The sequence below is a fragment of the Triticum urartu genome, chromosome 5 (assembly GCF_003073215.2).
Source record: "Triticum urartu cultivar G1812 chromosome 5, Tu2.1, whole genome shotgun sequence".
NCBI classification, from domain to species: domain Eukaryota; kingdom Viridiplantae; phylum Streptophyta; class Magnoliopsida; order Poales; family Poaceae; genus Triticum; species Triticum urartu.
Window position 1 is genome coordinate 582,509,971 of NC_053026.1, and position 25,463 is coordinate 582,535,433.

At 45.7% G+C, this 25,463-nt stretch overlaps 2 protein-coding genes across 2 annotated transcripts; one reads left to right on the plus strand and one right to left on the minus strand.

The window, feature by feature from the left end:
- The first annotated feature begins 169 nt into the window (after positions 1-169).
- On the plus strand, positions 170-5,241 carry LOC125510939 (queuine tRNA-ribosyltransferase accessory subunit 2-like). Its single transcript, XM_048676227.1, has 11 exons — positions 170-413; positions 1,098-1,417; positions 1,574-1,748; positions 1,834-1,992; positions 2,363-2,459; positions 2,661-2,731; positions 3,352-3,403; positions 3,882-3,930; positions 4,021-4,158; positions 4,610-4,729; positions 4,819-5,241. Exons 2-11 carry the CDS (start codon positions 1,218-1,220, stop codon positions 4,946-4,948), a joined length of 1,191 nt encoding a protein of 396 aa, XP_048532184.1. The 5' UTR covers positions 170-413; positions 1,098-1,217; the 3' UTR covers positions 4,949-5,241.
- Positions 5,242-6,275: 1,034 nt separating this feature from the next.
- On the minus strand, positions 6,276-9,374 carry LOC125510940. The gene is made up of 2 exons (XM_048676228.1): positions 8,263-9,374; positions 6,276-6,867 (listed from the first exon to the last, which is right to left on the minus strand). Exons 1-2 carry the CDS (start codon positions 8,631-8,633, stop codon positions 6,807-6,809), a joined length of 432 nt encoding a protein of 143 aa, XP_048532185.1. The 5' UTR covers positions 8,634-9,374; the 3' UTR covers positions 6,276-6,806.
- Positions 9,375-25,463: the final 16,089 nt, after the last annotated feature.

Consider the following 25,463-nt stretch of genomic DNA (forward strand, 5'->3'; position numbering starts at 1 on the left):
CACTATTGGCAAGGATAAAAACCTACCGAATCCTTTTTTTTTGCCGGGTGAAAAACCTACCTAATCCAATCCTCGTCCTAAAATAAAACTATGGAAAATCAACTCGGCCTACCCAATTTGTGCAGTTGTTGGGTGCCAATTTCTGGCAAAGCACTCCCCAATCCATCCAATTCCACCCGTCGGCCCTGGAGCTCCCGCGTGCACGTTTTTTTGGGTAAAACCAGAAAAAACAGCACCTCACCCTCAGCCTTGTGTTTCTTCCTCTTCCCCTGGCTCGCGGCGGCGCACTCCGGACGGCGCGCCACCTCGAAGCGATTCTTCTCCCGGAGTCCTCCTCCTATTCCTCGGTTCCCCCCCAGACCGGCGAGGAGCGGAGATTCTTCCGGACCTGCCTGCATTCGTTTGCTCTGCTGGTGACGAACCCTAGCCCTCTTGGATTCTTCCCAGACTTCTTCTTCCTGTTATCTGCTCTGCTTTAACCAATCTATTTCGATTATTACCTGGTCTCTCGCGGATTCGCCTGCTTCCGCGCAGTACTGGTAGAACCATACAAGTTTATTTTACAGCAGGTCTGGGTTTAACTAACCCCCCATTCCCCAACGTTAAGGCTGCCCCTGTATCTGTATCTGTATCTGAGCATGCCTGCAACCGCAGTTTAATAATAAGCTAAATAAATGGCCAATTGGTTATCAGTTTTAGCTGCGAACATCGCGTAAACCATATGTCTGCCAGAACGAGTTTCGACCAAGCAAATGATGGGAAGCTTAGTGTGTAATTTGTGTTTTGAAAGTCTCTCTTGTACAACATGCTTCCTTGCAGGCCCTTGGCCTTAATTAAGCCTATAACTAGCAAATTCTCCGGAGGACATCATGCTGCGCGTAGGAGCAAACTTGGCATCTTTTGTTGGCTGTTTGGAACAGATTTTGTAACGCGAAAAGTTGTCTGTTTGATTAAGGGGCGTGTCTAAATAAACCGTGATAAGTCACGACATCTCCTTTTCGTTTGGAAGGAATGCGCGCCTTCGTTACTGTCACTTTGTTATACTGACCAGACTGATGGCAGTGTTTTGTACTAAGTGCCGAATTTTACATGTGCAGATCCATTGTCGTCGTCAGCAAATTCAGAAGAGTAGCACAGATCAAGGATAACAGTGCACGTTCTGGTTTGCACCTACCAGGGCAATATACTGCAGGTTGTGTAGTGAAGTGAAGGTCAGGATGCGGTTTGCGGTGACAAAAGTGTGCGCTAGTGGAGCAAAGGCTCGCGCGGGGTTGCTCCAGATTGGAAGCAGCGGTGTTGAGACGCCAGCGCTGCTTTTGTCCACACGCAAGGGGCTGCCGGCGTTTATGTCTCCTGACCTGCTTTCCTCCCTCCCCCTTCCAGACTCCCTCCTCCTCAATGTCTGCCCAACCCACTTGTAAGCCCCCCACCCCCCTTTGTTTCTTTTCTGTGCTGGCCATGTATTCTGTTTGACAAAATACCATCAAAGAGCTAAAACCTCTCTCCTGGGATAGGATGGCTCCCTTTCTTCTGAGTATATTTGACTAAATGAGTTTCTTTTTGGTTTCACCAGTATAGAGGTTCCTCCATCAAAAACCATATCTAATATTGGTGGTTTGCATCGTATGCTGGGTCTGCCTGATCATATCCTCGTAGCCGCGGCTGGTGAGTCTACCGAGTGTTTACCATCAAGTGACGCGACCAATAAATTTGGTGCATCTTTTGAAACACCTGCGGGTCGTAAACTGGTCGGTGGATGTAATCCTTTCTTCAACTTTCAAGAATACATATTTTGTTACGTGCATCTGAATTCATTTTCCTAAAACATTTTAGGTCAAACCATCAGACTATATGGAGTTGATTTCCTGCTTGCAACCTAATTTGTGGGCAAGCTTGGCAGATGAGGTTCCAGCCTGGGTTAATGAGAAACGGAACAAAACATCTGTTGAGCGAACACTACGCTGGCTTGACGCATGTATTGCTTTGGATGCGGTATGATGTTAAGGTTTTTCCACCTGAACTTTTTTTTTCTCCAGAATTTTGCTTATATGTTTCTTTTGCTATATTGGAAGATTTGCAAATTCCTTTTGAATTCTTTAGAGCACAGTTAAAAATAAATGGATGCCTAACTGACACTTACAAATAATTTTCCAAGCTCAGTAAGCCCATGAGACACTTGACTGCACTACTAGTTGCCTCTGTTGCAAGATTCATAACAGGAAAATGCGAAATTAGATGCAATTTTCTCTTGTAATACCGTGTTAGGACCCATGTGTTGCTTTTTTCTATATATGGATGGAAATATTTCTTTTGGTCTTATACAGCTTTTATTTATTTTATTTTATGTTCCTCATGATTTCAGGCTTCTGGGAGAAACTCTTTAGGTGTAGTTGTTGGGGGGTCTAGTATAGAACAACGAAAACTGTGTGCCACTGAAGTATCGAAGAGGAATGTATCAGGTATAGTTCTATTTATCAACTCCTACTGCTAACCTTTAGTAGTTTATTGCTTATTTACTCATTCCCTTAGATGAGGATGAAGCCTAACCTTTTGCTCAAAAATTTTACATTATTAATTCAGAAAACGGTTTGATGCCTATTTACTTTAAAAAGCCCAACGCATGCTGCTTCTACTGATCTTTGTGGCAACATTGGATACAGGCTTTTGGATTGGAGGGTTTGGCCTTGGAGAGAGTGTGGAAGAACGTTGCAGTTTACTCAATGCAGTAACAGTGAGAATCATGTTCTTTATCTTCTATAAATATTACTGCAAAGATGATAATATAATGCCCTTATGTAATTTGTGCAAAGTTGCTGCCCGCTTACCTCTCCTGCATTTGCTAATTTCTCAAGTGTAAAATTAATTCCACTTGTTAAAAAACATGTTTCAAACGAAAACCTGCAAAACTGAAGACGAGCATATTCAAATAACTAATAATGCATTTGAAATCTGTCAGCATAAGTTGCTTGGCTGACTTCTAGTCTAATAATGTTTGTTTCATGCTAAATATTCTTTGATTGACCCTGCTGAAGTAAGTCAGACAACCTGTTGATGTTGCATGTTAGAGCATCAGGCTATTTTATGAGTTCCGATTTCTTTTAAGGTAGCGTTGAATTTATACTATACATGTGGGGACAGTTACATCAACCTGTATTTTGTTATAATGCTATAGCACCATGAAAACTTCAAGCAAGAATTTGGTCTAGGCTTGGGCTGACCAAGCTGTTATAGCCTTTGGTTGTGGTTACAAGCTGAAGCTGTTTTTCATACTCCCAGAAGTATTCTTTAAATTTGTTGAGAAGTGTACTGTCTTGTGTTCATGCTGTTTTAGCCATTTTGTTTCTGTTTCAGGATTGTTTGCCATTGGGGAAACCTCGTATTGTCTCTAGGCTTGGGCTTCCAGGTGCCTGTGATGCATCCTTTCTTTCCTTTCTTCAGTCGGCTTATGATACATCTTTGATGTGTTTAATTATTTAAGTTAATTCCTATGGCTCTCATCGAGAGATCATTAGTTGTTTTGTTGTCTTCTCTGCTCATCTGGGTCATGCCTGAAAGTTTTGCTTTATTTTTGGTCTCACCCATAGTGAGTTAGTACATTTGTCTTATTATCATGACATCATCACAATTCATAATCTAGAGACTAGAGCTGGTGAAGTTACACTAATGTATATAATCTTATCTTATAACGTTAGTTGTATTATGCACAGCATGTTAGTAAGTAATGGTTGTTTTTAGAATTTTAGTATATTGACTCATGTTTGTTTTCCAATATGTTAAGCTTCTCCTAGCCCTTTCTGAGTTTTGTTTGTATTGGAACATTATTGTTGCATTGTTTCGTCTGTAACAAGTTTGACAGTTTCAGTACTTTGTATGTCTTCCAGAGGAGGTCTTGGAGGGTGTAGCTTCTGGCATCGACCTTTTCGACTCCACGTATGCAAATTCATCTTGTCCTGTAGCATTTATAGTTCCATTAGCTTGTTGATGATCAAATGCTTTTTTTTCATACTTCTGAAATGACAGGTACATTTACCAACTTACTATGGGTGGTTTTGCACTGATCTTCCCCGTTGACGTGGTTGAAAGAGAGATGCAGAATGGTGTATTCGACAGTAGTGCTGGAGATTCTGCAAAGATTAACCTGCGTGCAACAACATATCGGTAGGTACCTGTTGTGCTGAAATAGCACAGCATGCTATGGCTATTTAATTATATTTTGTGCGTCTTCACTTGCTTATTGAAATTCTATTTGAATTTTTGTTCATCGATGTTGACTAATGACTACTGTAGCCTACAATATGTTTCAAAAGATATATGTGAGTTTACTAGTTAGTTGAATTTCACTTGTAAAGTAGAAGCTCAGACAAGGTTCAGAAAACCACTGGTTTCTCCTACTACACATGTAAATATAAATGTGTACGTAGTATCTTCTTTATAAAATGCAATGAAGTATGCAAACTACTATTGATGTGCCCTGAAGTTAAAAAAAGCAGGGGTATTGATCCCAATTACAATTCTCAGTGCTTCACAGATGTTGAATAAACTTTATGTCTGAATGTAAAATCTGTTGATCCTTGTAAAGTGACTCAGAATTTGGGGTACATTCCTTCAGGAAAGACACGTCACGGATAGTCGATGGCTGTACCTGCTTCACGTGCCAGAATCACACCCGTGCTTACCTCAATCATCTGATCAATGTCCACGAGATGCTGGCTCAGATTCTACTGGAGATGTAAGCCAAGTCGAAACCCAGTCATGCATTTCCGCAGAGCAACAAGACTTATCGAGTGAATGACATCTGCTTTTACCAATTTTTTGCAGACATAACACGCATCACTATCTCCGGTTCTTCCGGTCGATACGGGAGGCGATCAAGGCCGGAGAGTTCGACATCTTCTGGAAGCAGTTTGTTGAGAACAGGCGCTCCCAGATTGCTGCTGCTGCGATGTAGATCTTGTCCATGCAAGATTTGTCCAGTTGTGATAAGAAGAACTCTCCACGTGTGGCGTTATCGGGAGGTTTTTTGAAGGTGGGGACTTTGGACAATGTGTTAGAACCTGAAGACAGTTTGTCGTCCGGTTGGCTTGTCAGAGGAACCTGACAGGGTTAAGTGGACACTCACCAGTTCTGGGGTTTTAACAGTTGTTAGTTCACTGTATGCATACTCGATCAGTCTCAGGATTAAGCATTTGTGATAACTGCATTTACTTTTAAAGGCTAAGGTTTTCTGTTGGCTTGTGGTTAGGTTTTCTGTTGGTTTTCCTAATGATAATTTGAAAAGGATGGGCTTGGGCTGGAAAGGGGATGATCTCTGAGTTTTGTGGGGGAGAGCATGAGGCTCTAGAGTCTAGAGCATTTGTTCTTTGCCTTTCTATTGGCAAAATATGTGTGGATTGTAACAAGTGTGTCGGTGGAAAGGGCATGGGGGCGCTAGAGCCTAGGGCATATTTGTTCTTCACCTCTCCTTCGGCGTAACACGTGTTTCGCCGGGGGGATCTACTCTATGCCTGCAAATCTTGTTGGCCTTGTTGCCTTTTCTGGTAGAGACAGAGAATTTAGTTATGGTGGGTAGGCGCTGTGGCTACTTTTGGAGCTTTATGGAAAACTAGGAATAGATCATGTTTCCAGGATAGAAGACCTTTTCTTAGGGATGGCATTTGCGAACGGCGCGGCTGGCAGTTTTAGTGTTTCCCCCCGCTGTAATATGAGTAATAAGTTTTGTTTCAGTGCTGGGTGGTTGCTCTTGTACCTGGCCTGATATGGTGGCGTGAGTGGGCGTGGGTACTTTTGCTTTGAGCCAAAGTTCGCACCACCAAATATTCGGCTGGCCTAAACTCTGGATAAGGTTCTGCTTTTCTGTCATTCGGCCAATGTCTGCAGGAAAAATAAATGAGAGAGAGCAAGGTTGGCATGGCCAAAATTTTCTTGATTTTGGCTATAAACCAAACGTAACCCTCCTTCCCATACAAAATGGAACTTTTAAATTGTCAAGGTCGGTTTTTGACACAAACCAAACATACCCTCCTTCCAATTTTGCCGCCGACTCCTTTTATCAAAAAATTTATACTCCCTCTGATTCATATATTTGTAGATACGGATGTACCTAGACACATTTAGATACTCCCTCCATTCCGAATTACTTGTCGCGGGTATTGATGTATCACGAGTAATTTGGAACAGAGGGAGTACATCTGTATCTAGGCAAATCTGAAACAAGTAATAGTAATTTGAAACGGAGGGAGTACATTTGTATCTAGGCAAATCTGAAACAAGTAATATGGATCGGAGGGAGTATCATTTTTTTTTCCAGAATGTGCATAGTATTCTTTTAGAACCTTCTTTTTTTTTGCACAATGGAGTGGGCACACCCATGTGCAAAAGGTCACTACATCCCCATGTTCCCAGCACATATAAGCATGTGCACCTTTGTTCTCTTCTTCCAAGTAACCAGCAGCACAGCACAGCATCATCTCTATGTCTTCCGACTCTGATGAATATCATCTTTTGTATTGGGAACTTTACAGAAGCAATACCCTCAAGTCTCAACCCTGAACTACAACACCACCCGACCGAGAGGAGCGTCAAACGTACTGTATCGACTCCAGCAGGACAAAGCTCCACCCCACACCGAAGAACACGCACCCACGACGGATCTGAGACTCATAAAAACAGCAGAAAACCCCCACCCACCCCTCTACTACATCTACGAAGCAGCTATGGCGGCGTGCACCGATGAAACTGGTACACGCAACGAATGCTGGGCGCCCCTTAATTTTCACAGAAATGTACATGAGCCTTCCTTCTTGGGTTCATTGGATGACGCACACGCACGTCGAGATGCCTTCGTCGTCCATTGAGTCTCCGGATTCGCTGAAATCATCATAGGAGAGAAACACACTGTGAGTTTAAAAAGCAGTCAAGTAAGTCAACAATCAGCCAGCAATGAGAACAAGCATAATATCTCTACAAGGTAAAGTCGCTCAAGAATTCATTTCCGTACACGCCAAGGCCCGTCGATCGCGATAAAGGAGCACAAAAGGAGGTTTGCTTTGTTGTTTTATTGCTTGCTTCAAGATAAGACCGGTGAAATAGGAACATGCCACTCAATTGTGAATCATCATGATATAGTTCCATGAAGCATTTTTTATTAGAATTAAACTGTAACAAAAGTTGTCACTTGGCAAAAAGGTGATAGCGAAATAACGAGGCAATGAGGAATTTTCTTGTTGCTAAGTAGTAGTAGTAGTAGTAGTGATGACCAGTGATTTTACAGTTTGGTTGGTAAACCACTGTTGACAAGGAGTCTGTGAGACTAGGACAATGCTGCACTACAAGTTTCTGTGGAGAGCTGCTGTCATTTCAATCCTCTTTAAACGGAAAAAGACTACTGAAATCATGTGGCTCGAAAAATCAATATCATGAATATGGTCGAGTAGATATAGCCCCAGAACTACTTTTTGATCAGAAAACTGTAGGGGAGAGACTCCGACAATATAATTATATTAAAAAGGAGGATAATCTAGTGGTAGATTAGCTCCAAAATTATTGACCATACAAGTTACGCTATTATACACAGGTGGAAAGCATGCCCTGAGGCCACTTTGCTAAAGTTTAGATGGTGGAATTTAGAATCTAGAAGGTTACTGATGCCAACACAATCTACATAACTAGCTGACAACATTTCAGAAGTCATAGCTAAATTTTCGGAATAAACAAGACTCGTTTAAATACCAAGTCCAACACATGTATAAAGTTGATCCTGTCATCTACTCCCCACCAAAACCAAGCATATAGAAATGCAGTGCATCAGAAGGATGTCTCTCGGGCTGCCGGGGCAGTAAGACCTATCTATCTATACGTGCCCGAAGTAAATATTATGACCGAGTCGTTCCAAGTTGTAGTACAATACTGGGTGACCGACCTGTACCCTCCCCGTATCAAGAAGCAGATTTCTAGGAAGAACAAAACAATGCAATGTGAGACATCATTGTAGATAGATTAAGGAAAGCATCTGGCACCGGGGAATGGCTTCATTCGCGCATGTCAACGCTCGCACAACGCGCAATATGATTAAATATCCCGGGAGGATCGGGTCTTTGGTGCACACCTTGGGTTACTAAAATCGGAGCATGCAAAACATTCGCCTAGTTAATTGCATACACGTCACAAGACAATAATTCATCCTGGTGAATGGGCAACAGCAGCAAGACAAGCCAATTCAGTTGGAAAAGTTCATGGAGGAAGATGGTGGTGTGGTGTGTATACCTTGGCTCGAACTCCTTGACCTCGGTGAGATCCTTCCCCAGCAAATCAAGCCACTTCACATTGCCCTTGGGGGCGCACACGCCGTCGTCGCCGCAGTTGGCCTTCTTGAGGTTGCTCTTGGGTAGTGGCACCGCCGCCGTCTTCTCGCCGTCCTCGTGCTCCTTGTGGTCCTTGCCGTCTTCATCCTTGTCGGCCGCCGCCGCCGCCGGCGCGACGACCTCAATCTTCTGGACCTGGGGCGGCTTGTCCTCGACCGGGCAGGGCGGCGCGGAGACGGCGTCGGCGGCTGGTGGTGCATCTTTGGATTTGGGGAGGCAGGGGATGTAGCAGAGGGGGGAGGCGCAGTAGGTCTCACAGTGCGAGAGCCTCATCAAAGTCGGGGAATTGGGGCAGCACACCGGGAGCGCGGCCGAAACGGAACCCCGGGCTCCAGGAGCGCGCCACGCCGATCAAATCTGAGCCCCGGCGCAGATCGAGCCGCCGCCGCCGCCGGAACGCAGCCACCCGCCCGCCGCCACGGACCCCGCAAGCAGCAACCTTTGGCCGGACCCGGAGCCGGAGCAGCGGCGCCCAGCGGCACGCGGCAGGACCGGACCGGATCAAGAACCGCCGCGCGGCGCGAGGAGAAGAGGAGGAGGGCGGCGAATCTGCGGGGCGAGGAGGAGCAAGGGAGCGGCAGGGCGAGCAGGAGCGGAGCAGGAGCAGATTGAATCTTGCACTAAAAGGGTTGCTCCCCGGGAGCGGGGACCAGCCAGACAGAGGAGGGAGGGAGGGCGCGAGGTGGGTCTCTCTCGGAGAAGCCCCAAGGAAAAGGAAAGGAAAGGAAGGGAGAAGATGAGGAATCCAGCCAGCCGATAAAGATGGTGGCAGCGGCAGCCTCTTCCTCTCTTCTTCTACTTCTACTTCTACTTCTTCTTGCTACCCCACAGGCACAGCACAGGGACGGGGGGATCAAATCAAATGCATCCAACTTGCGAGGCAGCAAGCGCATGAGAGGGAGATAATTGCGGCATCTACGTGGATAAAAGAAGGGAATTCGGCACGGCGGCGAGTGTGCGTGAATCGGCTGGAGCCAATGATAGATTACCGGACTGGTGTGTGGAGACGGGGGATTTATGGTGGCGCCTGCCTTTTCTCTCCGGGAGAGGGATAATCTATGGCCACCACACTGGAGTCGCTGTCCCAGGAAGACGGGTTCTCTTCTCGCCGGGTTTTATTTTAGAGTATCTTCTTTATGATGACAGCCACGCAGTTGTCATTTCGTTTTCAACAGTGTATTCGATGATCACTAGCAAATATGCCCATGCGTTGCAACGGGGGACAAAAAAATTATGGCTAACCAAATAAATATGACTCAGTATCCTGATATATGAGCATACTCTATTTAACATAGTGGCTCACCAATGTTTCTATTTTTTTCTCACCCTAGCTGATGATGGTCGCGATGTCCACGTGATCACAATGCATTCGACGTGGTAAATCTCAAGGCTATGAGTTTGCCAGTGCGTGCCACACTTGTCATTATGTTGCGCAAGGGAATGTTTAAAACTTTAAAAACAAATCTCATTGACCACGAACTACTCCCAACGCCATGACATATAAAGAGTTTGGAAAAACTAATCAAATCCTAGACATAAAATACTTTTGTTTCAGTGAACAGTTTTTGGAATCAACAAACATTTTTTTAAATTTTTGAATTTTTCAAAAAACATTCATGAACATTAGTTTTGTGTACAAAAAGAATTAAATGTATGAACCGGTTTGGAATTCATTAACTTTTTTTGGCTCAACAAACATTTTTTGAGTCGATGAACTTTTTTACAAAAAATGGGGAACAAATTATAAAAAACAAATATTTTACTTTATTTTTGTTAACATTTTCTAAAATGTCATGGACATTTCTTTTCAGATTCCCGAATATGTTTTGAATACGTGGTCATTTTTTCAAAATCATAAACATGATTTTATTTCCCGGCCATTTTTTCCAAATTGTGATTTTTTTAAATTTTGCAAACAGTTTTGCAAAACCACCAACATTTTTTGAATCTGCAAATTTTTTATGATTTTCTAAATATTGTTGAATTCACATATCTTTTATGATTGCTCATACATTGTTTTTAAAAAAGATGCAACTTTAGAATATTTAAATCCCGAATTAATTTAAAGAAGAAAAAAGAAAAAAAACAGAATGAGAAAAAAAAATGAAAATTGTGGAAGCTGGAGATCGAACCCAGGTCTCGTCGCTAGAGTAGCGGTCCGCCAACCACCATGCTGTCCGTCGCTCTCTATATTAAACTCGTCGCGTGCCTATAAAATAGCGAAGCAGGCGGCGATTTTTGGTCCAAAAAATTGAATCGTTTTCCCACTTACGGGTGGCATTGGTGGGTAATTTTTACCAACTTTGAAGATAATTTTAATGACGTACGATCAGAAGCGATAGTCGCTTTATTAGTAGGTAAAGATTACTGTCAAAAACAATAGCGTGCGTCTTCTTTCTTTCCAAAACTGTTTGAAATTTTGAAACCTTTTTTTTGCTCGGGTTTTTTTTCATATATCACGGGAGTCGGATGGCCCGAAACCCCATCGGCGCGCCCCGCACATTTGTGAAACACCGGGACTCGGCAGGTTATTATGTTTTGAATTTCGGAAATTTCAAAATAGGGGTTACACATTTGCGACCGTTGGCCTGGAGCCCCTCGGGTGTTTCGCGGCGTGCAACTACGAAGATCAAAGGGTCATATGGCAGATGTGAAGATTAGAGATCTAAACGGTCCATTAGGGCCCTGCCACGTGCATCTCATGCAACACCAAATCTCTTTAGATTTTGAAATCTTCGGGAGGGGGAGGGGGGGGGATGAAGATCGAAAAAATGTTCACGGGGGCCCGCTCCACTCGCATCTCTTGAAACACAAAATCTCTTTAGATTATGTTTGAAATCTCGAGAGTGAAAAAAATCCAATTAGGGGGTTACACCTTGCAACCAGTCGCCTAGAACCATCCGCGTGTTTCATGACGCGGTGGCTATGTATATTGAGACCACGACATCTATGAAGATCTGAAAAGGTTCATTGGGGCCCACTTCACGTGCATCTCATGAAACACCGAATATCTTTAGATTATGTTTGAAATCTCATGAGTGAAAAAAAAATCCAATTAGGGAGTTACACCTTGCAACCGGCCGCCTAGAATCATGTGCGTGTTTCATGGCACGATGGCTGTGAATATTGAAGATCACGACATCTATGAAGATCGGAAAAAGGTTCACTGGGGCCTGCTCCATGCGCATCTCATGAAACATCGAATCTCTTTAGATTATGTTTGAAATCTCGTGAGTGTTTTTTTTCAATTAGGGGGTCACACCTTGCAACCGGTCGCCTAGAACCACCCGCATGTTTCATGACGCGGTGGCTATGGATATTGAAACCACGACATCTATGTAGATCGGAAAAGGTTCATCAGGGCCCACTTCATGTGCATCTCATGAAATGCTGAATCTCTTCATTTTATGTTTGATATTATGGAAGAAGAAAAGACGATTAGCCTTTACACATTGGCGAGGAACAACCTCCCCTCCCCTCATGCTCCACATGTTCACATGATGACACAAGATGGTCATGTTTCTCTCTCAAGCTTGACTAGACTTCCCCATTCTTCATGTTTCTATTTTCTTCTTTTTCGCAAGCTTTGGAAAACATACAAGGAAGCGACTAAAGGCATCCCTGAAGTGGCTTGGTATCATGCTTTGATGGAGGCACAATGGAAAAAAGGTTAATGTCACGATAGTGGCACCATCCCAACACCGTTAGTGTTGACCACTGCCACCTACGACAATAACTTACATGAGCCACCACTTAGTGCTCTTTCTTTTGTGGTCAGAGGCAACAAGAATCACGATAGTTGACATAGTAGAGAGTAATGTAGATAAGAGAGAGGTGTGAGGTCACTAGATGCTATGATGGCGTCAGTGGAGGAACAAAAGAGGATCAAAGGACGGGGCTAGGTCCGGCAACAAAGGATACATGGTACGACACATGGCAGATGTCAAATGTTTTGTGTATCGGGATATCCATTGTTTCATTGCGTAGAAGCCACTCCCCACGTATGCACTTGAATTATTATTTTAAACTTCTTTTGTAAAAAGGTAAAATCAATGTTAAAAAAGTAACTTCACTAAATGAGTCTAACCCCCTCGCCTCCTACGATTCACTCCTTCTCTTTCTCCACCTAATTACCATGTATCTTCTCCTGGGTTTTCCAACACTAAACTCCTCGCACCTACATCTTCTCTCTCGCCTTCACCTCCACAACATTAGTTGGCCTTTGAGTTGTTACTCTGGCCATATCGAGCCAACGTGTCCTAGACTCCATTTTCGTGATGATGAACCCATCGTCTGCTTGGGCTCACTGTTGTCGTGGACAAGCATGATTAGTTGGTTACCATGCTTTTATCTCATTTTTTATTGAGAAATGTTGATTTTGGCTAGCTGCATGAGCTAAAGGTCTGTCGTCAAAGCTCGGGTGTCTCGCACCTCCTTTTAGTCAGATGCAATCTTTTGTTTTCAAATAAAGTGCCAAGTAAACTAACAAGACTAAGACGATAGTCAACAAATACGATAAAGCTATTTCTCAGCTTCTTAGCCCCTCAAAATTCTCTTTCAGATTCGGTCACAAGTGCTTAGATATTGACACACAACATATAGCTAATATTATGAGCATGGCCTGTCTTAGGTTTCGAGGAGAAATACTTGGGCCTCGCAGTCTCGGAAGTCGCATGAAGAACGTAATTTCCAATAAATTAAGGATAGAATGGGGAAGAGACTAATCGACTAGTTAGAGAAGTACTTGTCGAGTGTGGCCCAAGAAGTTCTCATAAAGTTTGTGGCTCAAGCGATCCCCTTCTATGCCATGAGTGCTTTTAAATTCTCCACAAACCTGTGTGAAGATCTCAAACAAACTATACGGAATTTATAGTATGGGATGAAGCGGACCGGTAACATCTGCATTTGAAAAGTTGGGAAACCTCACCCGCCGCAAAGGTCAAGGAGGGATGGGCTTCAAAGATCCAAAAGGGTATGTTGCTTGATCACATACTCGGACAACTTGTGTGCAAATATTTTAAAAGCAAAGTATTATCCAAATGCAGAGCTAACAGAGATGACCTTTAATAAAAAAATGCATCCTTAGATGGCAAGGAATTATGCATGGACTGGATCTCATCATGAAAGGAAGCATTTGGCGGATTTAAAATGGTCAAGAAGTTTTCATCTAGAGGGACAATTGGATCTCAAGGAATAACCGAAGATCACCAACAACCCTCCTAGATCCCGGATTTGCTAGAATTCTGAGCTAATTGACCATGACTACCACTGATAGAATGAGAACCTTGCGAGACAAATTTTCACACCAAAAAATGTTGACGATGTGATTAGGATTCGTCTACACAAGCGTGAAGAAGATAACTAAATCACTTGGATATTGGAGAGAAACGACATGTTCTCTGCATACATATTGGCGGTTAATGTTGTCTATGACGAGCAAGTTGCAGGTACCAACGTTATCATAAATGGCAGCGACAACATATGGAATATCATTATCTTGAAAGCACCGATCCCACCCCAAAGTTCGTGTCTTTACGTGGAAATTAGCAACTAAATCCCTTAGATTTTAGACTAATAGAAGCAAGCACCTCCCAAATCTTACTCCAATCTGTCATATTTGTGGCCCCCATCTGGAAGATGGCCACCATGCGAACACAATGCATGTTTTCTAGAGCCCTTTTCCATGGTCTTTAAGGCCATCGCACAAGGAGGCTTGAGGCGCTAGCGGAAGAGTTCGGCGCTGATGGGCAAGCAAACTGATGGTTCCCTGCCGGCTTCTAGCACTAGAGCAATGGCTTAGATGGATATGGATGCTGAAGCATGACTCACGTTGGTGTGGAGTGGCAGCGGCCACTTCTGTGCCGAGACATGGCGTCCACCTGACATCCATGACGGTGGTTTAAGGTGGGAAGACATCTCATCAATCTGCTAGTGCATTTCGGCCCTGGTGTGTAGTAGTGGCGGAGGTGACTATCGAACATTCCATCAAGATGCTGATTAGAACACTGCTTCATGTTTAGAGTGAAAACTCTTGGTCCGACCTTTATTGGTTGGGCGAAGTGGTGACGAACTTGCGTCATTGCCTTGTTGAAGGTGTTATCTACTAGTTGTTGTACCGGTCTTGATTGACTGACCTCGACAACCAGGATGAAAATCCCTGTCTAGGCCGCCTCTGGCCAGACATGATGATGGCACATGGGCATTTATTCTTTCTTGGAGGTGTTGCTATGGAAGAAGTTGACTTAGTCGCATGTGTTTATTTCATATCTTGTAATGGTTTGGGCACAAGTTGCCTTTAGTCTGTGTTGGGGATACGACTATTAGGTATGACCCACCCAGGAGGGGCCGGGTCAACCCTATGAAGATTCATCGCAATGAAGCCCAAGGTCACATGACGATTCATAGATAGGCTTAGTAAAGGGCCCAGACCCAAAGGCGGCTTAAAGCCCACGAGTATGAACCGTCATATATGTAAACTTGTATTGTAAGGCATGTGTAAAAGGTCACCGAGCCGGATACGTTGTATAAGCCGACCGAGACTCTGACGGCCGTAGGGCGTCTACCCGTGTATATAAGGGGACGACCTAGCAGCGGGTTAGGGCAGGAAAGAACAGATCGAGAGCCGGGTAAAGCATAATTGCTCCCTGCTCATCGAAACCCTAGCAATACCAACCACAAACTGGACTAGACTTTTACCTTCATCGTAAGGGGCCGAACCATTATAAACTCCCCGTGTCCTTTGTCATGATTAACCCTGTCGGTGTCAAAACCGGCGGATCTCGGGTAGGGGGTCCCGAACTGTGCGTCTAGGTTGGATGGTAACAGGAGGCAAGGGACACGAAGTTTTACCCAGGTTCGGGCCCTCTCGATGGAGGTAAGACTCTACGTCCTGCTTGATTAATATTGATGATATGGGTAGTACAAGAGTAGATCTACCACGAGATCGGAGAGTCTAAACCCTAGAAGCTAGCCTATGGTATGATTGTTGTTGGGTATGTTGTCCTATGGACTAAAACCCTCCGGTTTATATAGACACCGGAGAGGGTTAGGGTTACACAAAGTCGGTTACAATGGTAGGAGATCTACATATCCGTATCGCCAAGCTTGCCTTCCATGCCAAGGAAAGTCCCTTCCGGACATGGGACGAAGTCTTCAATCTCGTATCTTCATAGTCCAGGAGTCCGGCTGAAGGTATAGTCCGGCTATCCGAACACCCCCTAATCCAGGACTCCCTCAGTAGCCCCTGAACCAGGCTTCAATGACGACGAGTCCGGCGCGCAGATTGTCTTCGGCATTGCAAGGCGGGTTCCTCCTCCAAGTACTTCATAGAAGATTTTGAACACAAAGATAGTGTCCGGCTCTGCAAAATAAGTTTCCACATATTGCCATAGAGAGAATAATATTTACACAAATCTAATCTGCTGACGTATTCCGTAGTGTGACACACCACGACCAAGCCTTTATCTGAGTCGTTTTATTATCCCACCTCAGCGCGTCATGCGAGGCGGTTTCTTGGCACGTCTTGTTAAAGCAGAGATCGTGTCCCCTTATTCCGAGATTCTCATCAATACGGACGTGGGTAACCCAACCGCGCCATTGATTACGGCGCTTGGAGATAAGCGAGTTTTACCAGGCTGGTGGGGACACGTAGTTGCGTCCACCCATATAAGGGGATAAGGATCCACCTTTTCACCCACGCCTTCTTCCTCCCTTGCTTATCCATTCTCGCACACTCGAGCTCCAGCGCCCAAGTCCGCACTCCCCAGCTCAACCTTCTCCAGCCATGTCCGGAGCGGGAGGCAAGTGGATGGTCTCCTCCATCACGGAGGGACACATCAAAAAACTGAGGAAGGCCGGATACTTATCTAACGACATCGCGTACCGGCTTCCCGAAAAGGGGCAGCTCATCCCCACCCCTAGGCCCCATGAGAGGGTGGTGTTCCTCCCCCATTTCCTCTGTGGACTGGGCTTCCCTCTCCACCCATTTGTCCGGGGGCTCATGTTCTACTATGGCCTGGATTTCCACGATCTGGCCCCGAACTTTGTCCTCAACATCTCGGTGTTTATCGTCGTGTGCGAGGCTTTCCTCCGCATCCGCCCCCATTTCGGCCTATGGCTCAAGACTTTCAATGTCAAGCCGAAGGTGGTGCGCGGCAACCAGGCAGAGTGCGGAGGCGCCATGGTGGGCAAGATTCCCAACGTCTTATGGCTCGAGGGCTCCTTTGTGGAGACCCTGAAGGGGTGGCAATCAGGGTGGTTTTACATCACCGAGCCGCGCGACCCCGAATGGGTCGCAGCCCCCGAGTTTCGATCCAGACCCCCTACGCGGCTCACCTCCGTGGGGTAAAAAAGGAGAGCTGACCGGACTCCAAACATGCATCCAAACCCTGGTGGACAGGAAGCTCAAACTTGTCAACGTAGTCCAGGTTATGCTCATCCGCCTGATCCTCCCATGTCAACAACGGGCTTTCAACCTATGGGAGTTCGACCCGGCGCGGCACCAAACTCTGAGCAAGCTCTTCGACACGACGTACGAAGATGCCTGGAAGGTGCTTTTCAAGGGCGTCGAGGCCCCTGCATCCGCTACCGAGGATTGCAGATTCAGTACGCAGCGTCAGGCTCATGCGGTAAGCTATTTTTTCCTTTTACAGGGTATCAGTTTTTCATAGTTTGACTCCATGCGGGATCTAAGCTCCCTTACCTTTGACAGGATTGGCAGGAGACATCCGGACAGATCAATTGTCCGGCTCCTTTGCCCGAAGGCCCAGTGGACGCTCGCTTGGCGAAGCTGCTGGTTCCGGCACCCCATGTGGTGCCGGAGAAGAAGGCCAAGAAGAGGGCCACGGGGACTCGAAAGAGTGCCCGGCGCCTGGAGGTGTCGGATCCCTCATCGGACGACTCCAAGACGCACTCCTCCCATGAAGACGAGGAGGAGGAAGAAGAGACCACTCCCCCTCCAGCGGGGGAAGGGAAGAAAAGGAAGGCCGCCCCAGCTGGGGAGGCCGAAGGGTCCAAGAAGGGGAAAACCCTTCCTCCGGACTACTCCACCGACGCCGACGACGGTGGAGAGGAGTGGCCGCCCAGGGCCAAGCCCCTGGCTAAATCGTAAGTATCCGGATACCAGAGTAATTCATAGTATTCGTTTATTGCACGACTTTCCCTTATGTCGAATATGTTTATGCAGCCCACCCAAAGACCGGCTCAACGCATCGTCGAGCGGCTCACTGGATTTGTCGGATGTGAACTCGCTTTCAACAGCTTCCTCCCCCCGCCCTACGGACGACACCGAAGTGTTGTCCCAACAGGTTCCAAGCCGAGAGGAGGTTGTCCTGGAGGCGCCGCAAGGCGACCTCCCGGACTCCAGGAGTAAAGGGGATGAAACCCCCCAGGGCTCCAAGTCCGGCTCTAGGCCGGACACCACTCCGAAACCTTCAAAGGTTCCAGAGTCCGGCGGGGGACCTCCTTCCAAGAGGAGCAAGCCCACCATGCCGGTGACCCCCGTCCAACCGGAGGCGCCGGACAATCTATTGGGGGCGCTCCAAGGCACCTCCATCGACAAGGAGCACCGCACCATCATGAGTGCGGTGGTCCAGAAGGTTCAGTCCGCCAAGAGCGGACTGACTGAAGATTGTACTAGCCTTTTAATAGGCTTTGAGGTAAGTAAAGAATGTGTAAATAATATTACCGCATAGACAGTTGTTGGGGAACGTTGCAGAAAACAAAAATTTTCCTACGGTTTCACCAAGATCCATCTAGGAGTTCATCTAGCAACGAGTGATCAGATTGCATCTACATACCTTTGTAGATCACGCGCAGAAGCGTTCAAAGAACGGGGATGAGGAAGGCGTACTCGACGTGATCCAAATCACCGAAGATCCTAGCGCCGAACGGACGGCACCTCCGCGTTCAACACACGTACGGTCAGCGTAACGTCTCCTCCTTATTGATCCAGCATGGGGGAAGGAGAGGTTGAGGAAGATGGCTCCAGCAGAAGCACGACGGCGTGGTGGTGATGGAGCTGCAGTACTCCGGCAGGGCTTCGCTAAGCACTATGGAGGAGGAGGATGTGTTGGAGAGGAAGAAGGAGGCACCAAAGATGTGTTATGAGAGGCCCTCCTTCCCCACTATATATAGGGGGTCCAAGGGGGGGCGCCGGCCCTAGGAGATCCAATCTCCTAGGGGGGGTGCGGCCAAGGGAGGAATCCCTCCTCCCCAAGGCACCTAGGAGGTGCCTTCCCCTTTTGGGACTCTTCCCCTCCTTGAACCCTAGGTGCATGGGCCTCTTGGGGCTGGTGCCCTTGGCCCATATAGGCCAAGGCGCACCCCCTACAGCCCATGTGGCCCCTGGGGCAGGTGGCCCCACCCGGTGGACCCCTGGGACCCTTCCGGTGGTCCCGGTACAATACCGGTGACCCCGAAACTTGTCCCGATGCCCGAAATAGCACTTACTATATATAATTCTTTACCTCCGGACCATTCCGGAACTCCTCGTGATGTCCGGGATCTCATCCGGGACTCCGAACAACATTCGGGTTACTGCATATACATATCCCTACAACCCTAGCGTCACCGAACCTTAAGTGTGTAGACCCTACGGGTTCGGGAGACATGTAGACATGACCGAGACGACTATCTGGTCAATAACCAACAGCGGGATCTGGATACCCATGTTGGCTCCCACATGCTCCTCGATGATCTCAGCGGATGAACCATGATGTCGAGGATTCAAGCAACCCCGTATACAATTCTCTTTGTCAATCGGTATGTTACTTGCCCGAGATTCGATCGTCGGTATCCCAATACCTCGTTCAATCTCATTACCGGCAAGTCACTTTACTCGTACCGTAGTGCATGATCCCGTGACCAGACACTTGGTCACTTTGAGCTCATTATGATGATGCATTACCGAGTGGGCCCAGTGATACCTCTCCGTCATACGGAGTGACAAATCCCAGTCTTGATCCATGTCAACCCAACAGACACTTTCGGAGATACCCGTAGTATACCTTTATAGTCACCCAGTTACGTTGTGACGTTTGGTACACCCAAAGCACTCCTACGGTATCCGGGAGTTACACGATCTCATGGTCTAAGGAAAGGATACTTGACATTGGAAAACTCTAGCAAACGAACTATACGATCTTGTGCTATGTTTAGGATTGGGTCTTGTCCATCACATCATTCTCCTAATGATGTGATCTCGTTATAAATGACATCCAATGTCCATAGTCAGGAAACCATGACTATCTGTTGATCAACGAGCTAGTCAACTAGAGGCTTACTAGGGACATATTGGTGTCTATTATTCACACATGTATTACGATTTCCGGATAACACAATTATAGCATGAATAAAAGACAATTATCATGAACAAGGAAATATAATAATAATGCTTTTATTATTGCCTCTAGGGATTATTTCCAACAGTCTCCCACTTGCACTAGAGTCAATAATCTAGTTACATTGTGATGAATCGAACACCCATGGAATTATGGTGTTGATCATGTTTTGCTCTAGGGAGAGGTTTAGTCAACGGATCTGCTACATTCAGGTCCGTGTGTACTTTACAAATATCTATGTCTCCATCTTGAACATTTTCACGAATGGAGTTGAAGCGACGCTTGATGTGCCTTGTCTTCTTGTGAAACCTGGGCTCCTTGGCAAGAGCAATAGCTCCAGTGTTGTCACAGAAGAGCTTGATTGGCCCCGGCGCATTGGGTATGACTCCTAGGTCGGTGATGAACTCCTTCACCCAAATTGCTTCATGTGCTGCCTCCGAGGCTGCCATGTACTCCGCTTCACATGTAGATCCCGCCACGACGCTCTGCTTGCAACTGCACCAGCTTACTGCTCCACCATTCAAAATATACACGTATCCGGTTTGTGACTTAGAGTCATCCAGATCTGTGTCAAAGCTAGCGTCGACGTAACCCTTTACGACGAGCTCTTCGTCACCTCCATAAACGAGAAACATTTCCTTAGTCCTTTTCAGGTACTTCAGGATATTCTTGACCACTGTCCAGTGTTCCTTGCTGGGATTACTTTGGTACCTTCCTACCAAACTCACGGCAAGGTTTACATCAGGTCTGGTACACAGCATGGCATACATAATAGAACCTATGGCTGAGGCATAGGGGATGACACTCATCTCTTCTATATCTTCTGCCGTGGTCAGACATTGAGCTGAGCTCAATTTCACACCTTGCAACACAGGCAAGAACCCCTTCTTAGACTGATCCATATTGAACTTCTTCAATATCTTATCAAGGTATGTGCTTTGTGAAAGACCTATGAGGCGTCTTGATCTATCTCTGTAGATCTTGATGCCTAATATATAAGCAGCTTCTCCAAGGTCCTTCATTGAAAAACTCTTATTCAAGTAGGCCTTTATGCTGTCCAAAAGCTCTATATCATTTCCCATCAAAAGTATGTCATCTACATATAATATGAGAAATGCTACAGAGCTCCCACTCACTTTCTTGTAAACGCAGGCTTCTCCATAAGTCTGCATAAACCCAAACGCTTTGATCATCTCATCAAAGCGAATGTTCCAACTCCGAGATGCTTGCACCAGCCCATAAATCGAGCGTTGGAGCTTGCACACCTTGTCAGCATTCTTAGGATCGACAAAACCTTCCGGCTGCATCATATACAATTCTTCCTTAAGGAAACCATTAAGGAATGCCGTTTTGACGTCCATTTGCCATATTTCATAATCATAGAATGCGGCAATCGCTAACATGATTCGGACGGACTTCAGCTTCGCTACTGGTGAGAAAGTCTCATCGTAGTCAACCCCTTGAACTTGTCGATAACCCTTAGTGACAAGCCGAGCTTTATAGATGGTCACATTACCATCCGCGTCTGTCTTCTTCTTAAAGATCCATTTATTTTCTATGGCTCGCTGCTCAACGGGCAAGTCAGTCAAAGTCCATACTTCGTTTTCATACATGGATCCTATCTCGGATTTCATGGCTTCTAGCCATTTGTCGGAATCCGGGCCCGCCATCGCTTCTTCATAGTTCGAACGTTCACCGTTGTCTAACAACATGATTTCCAAGACAGGGTTGCCGTACCACTCTGGTGCGGAACGTGTCCTTGTGGACCTTCGAATTTCAGTAGGAGCTTGATCAGAAGTATCTTGATCATCATCATTAACTTCCTCTCTAGTCGGTGTAGGCACCTCAGGAACATTTTCTTGAGTCGCGCCATTTTTCGGTTCAAGAGGTAATACTTCATCAAGTTCTACTTTCCTCCCACTTACTTCTTTCGAGAGAAACTCTTTCTCTAGAAAGGACCCATTCTTGGCAACAAAGATCTTGCCTTCGGATCTGAGGTAGAAGGTATACCCAATAGTTTCTTTAGGGTATCCTATGAAGACACATTTTTCCGATTTGGGTTCGAGCTTTTCAGGTTGAAGTTTCTTGACATAAGCATCGCATCCCCAAACTTTTAGAAATGACAGCTTAGGTTTCTTCCCAAACCATAATTCATACGGTGTCGTCTCAACGGATTTCGACGGAGCCCTATTTAAAGTGAATGCGGCAGTCTCTAAAGCATACCCCCAAAAGGATAGCGGTAAATCGGTAAGAGACATCATAGATCGCACCATATCTAATAGAGTGCGATTACGACGTTCGGACACACCATTACGTTGAGGTGTTCCAGGCGGCGTGAGCTGTGAAACTATTCCACATTTTCTTAAGTGTGTGCCAAACTCATGACTCAAGTATTCTCCTCCATGATCTGATCGCAGGAACTTGATTTTCCTGTCACGTTGATTCTCAACCTCACTCTGAAATTCCTTGAACTTTTCAAAGGTCTCAGACTTGTGTTTCATTAAGTAGACATACCCATATCTACTCAAGTCATCAGTGAGGGTGAGAACATAACGATAGCCACCGCGAGCCTCAACACTCATTGGACCGCACACATCAGTATGTATGATTTCCAATAAGTTGGTTGCTCGCTCCATTGTTCCTGAGAACGGAGCCTTGGTCATTTTACCCATGAGGCATGGTTCGCACGTGTCAAATGATTCGTAATCAAGAGACTCTAAAAGTCCATCAGTATGGAGCTTCTTCATGCGTTTGACACCTATGTGACCAAGGCGGCAGTGCCACAAGTATGTGGGACTATCATTATCAATCTTACATCTTTTGGTATTCACACTATGAATATGTGTAGCATTACGCTCGAGATTCATTAAGAATAAACCATTCACCATCGGAGCATGACCATAAAACATATCTCTCATATAAATAGAACAACCATTATTCTCGGATTTAAATGAGTAGCCGTATCGAATTAAACGAGATCCTGATACAATGTTCATGCTCAAACTTGGCACTAAATAACAATTATTGAGGTTCAAAACTAATCCCGTAGGTAAATGTAGAGGTAGCGTGCCGACGGCGATCACATCGACCTTGGAACCATTCCCGACGCGCATCGTCACCTTGTCCTTCGCCAGTCTCCGCTTATTCCGCAGCTCCTGCTTTGAGTTACAAATGTGAGCAACTGCACCGGTATCAAATACCCAGGAGCTACTACGAGTACTGGTAAGGTACACATCAATTACATGTATATCACATATACCTTTTGTTTTGCCGGCCTTCTTGTCCGCTAAGTATTTGGGGCAGTTCCGCTTCCAGTGACCACTTTGCTTGCAATAAAAGCACTCAGTCTCGGGCTTGGGTCCATTCTTTGGCTTCTTCCCGGCAGCTTGCTTGCCGGGCGCGGCAACTCCCTTGCCGTCTTTCTTGAAGGTTTTCTTACCCTTGCCTTTCTTGAACTTAGTGGTTTTATTCACCATCAACACTTGATGTTCCTTTTTGACTTCTACCTCTGCTGATTTCAGCATTGCAAATACTTCAGGAATGGTCTTTTCCATCCCCTGCATATTGAAGTTCATCACAAAGCTCTTGTAGCTCGGTGGAAGCGACTGAAGGATTCTGTCAATGACCGCGTCATCCGGGAGATTAACTCCCAGCTGAGTCAAGCGGTTATGTAACCCAGACATAGTGAGTATGTGCTCACTGACAGAACTGTTTTCCTCCATCTTACAGCTGAAGAACTTGTCGGAGACTTGATATCTCTCGACCCGGGCATGAGCTTGGAAAACCATTTTCAGCTCTTCGAACATCTCATATGCTCCGTGTCTCTCAAAACTCTTTTGGAGCCCCGGCTCTAAGCTGTAAAGCATGCCGCACTGAACGAGGGAGTAGTCATCGGTACGTGCCTGCCAAGCGTTCATAACGTCTTGTTCTGCAGGGAGAACAGGTGCGTCACCTAGCGGTGCTTGTAGGACATAATCTTTCTTGGCAGCTATGAGGATGATCCTCAGGTTCCGGACCCAGTCCGTGTAGTTGCTGCCATCGTCTTTCAGCTTGGTTTTCTCTAGGAACGCGTTGAAGTTGAGGACTACGTTGGCCATTTGATCTACAAGACATATTGTAAAATTTTAGACTAAGTTCATGATAATTAAGTTCATCTAATCAAATTATTCAATGAACTCCCACTTAGATAAATATCCCTCCTGTAATCTAAGTATAACATGATCCGAGTTAACTAGGCCGTGTCCGATCATCACGTGAGACGGACTAGTCAACATCGGTGAACATCTTCATGTTGATCGTATCTTCTATACGACTCATGCTCGACCTTTCGGTCTTCTGTGTTCCGAGGCCATGTTTGTACATGCTAGGCTCGTCAAGTCAACCTAAGTGTTTGCATGTGTAAATCTGTCTTACACCCGTTGTATGTGAACGTTGGAATCTATCACACCCGATCATCACGTGGTGCTTCGAAACAACAAACTGTCGCAACGGTGCATAGTTAGGGGGAACACTTTCTTGAAATTATTATGAGGGATCATCTTATTTACTACCGTCATTCTAAGCAAACAAGATGCAAAAACATGATAAACATCACATGCAATCAAATAACAATAGTGACATGATATGGCCAATATCACATAGCTCCTTTGATCTCCATCTTGGGGCTCCATGATCATCTTGTCACCGGCATGACACCATGATCCCCATCATCATGATCTCCATCATTGTGTCTCCATGAAGTTGCTCGCCAACTACTACTTCTACTACTATGGCTATTGCGTTTAGCAATAAAGTAAAGTAATTTACATGGTGTTTCTCAATGACACGCAGGTCATACAAAAAATAAAGACAACTCCTATGGCTCCTGCCGGTTGTCATACTCATCGACATGAAAGTCGTGATTCCTATTACAATAGCATGAACATCTCATACATCACATATAGATCATTCATCATTCATCACAACTTTGGCCATATCATATCACAAAGCACTTGCTGCAAAACAAGTTAGACGTCCTCTAATTGTTGTTGCAAGTTTTACGTGGCTGAAATAGGGTTCTAGAAAGAACGTTTTCTTACCTACGTGAAAGCCACAACGTGATTTGTCAACTTCTATTTACCCTTCATAAGGACCCTTTTCATCGAATCCGCTCCAACTAAAGTGGGAGAGACAGACACCCGCCAGCCACCTTATGCAACTTGTGCATGTTAGTCGGTGGAACCGGTCTCACGTAAGCGTACGTGTAAGGTTGGTCCAGGCCGCTTCATCCCACAATACCGTTGAAGCAAGATAAGACTAGTAGCAGCAAGAAAGTTGACAACATCAACGCCCACAACAAATTGTGTTCTACTCGTGCAAGAGAACTACGCATAGACCTAGCTCATGATGCCACTGTTGGGGAACGTTGCAGAAAACAAAAAATTTCCTACGGTTTCACCAAGATCCATCTAGGAGTTCATCTAGCAACGAGTGATCGGATTGCATCTACATACCTTTGTAGATCACGCGCGGTAGCGTTCAAAGAACGGGGATGAGGAAGGCGTACTCGACGTGATCCAAATCACCGAAGATCCTAGCGCCGAACGGACGGCACCTCCGCGTTCAACACACGTACGGTCAGCGTAACGTCTCCTCCTTCTTGATCCAGCAAGGGGAAGGGGAGGTTGAGGAAGATGGCTCCAGCAGCAGCACGACGGCGTGGTGGTGATGGAGCTGCAGTACTCCGGCAGGGCTTCGCTAAGCACTATGGAGGAGGAGGATGTGT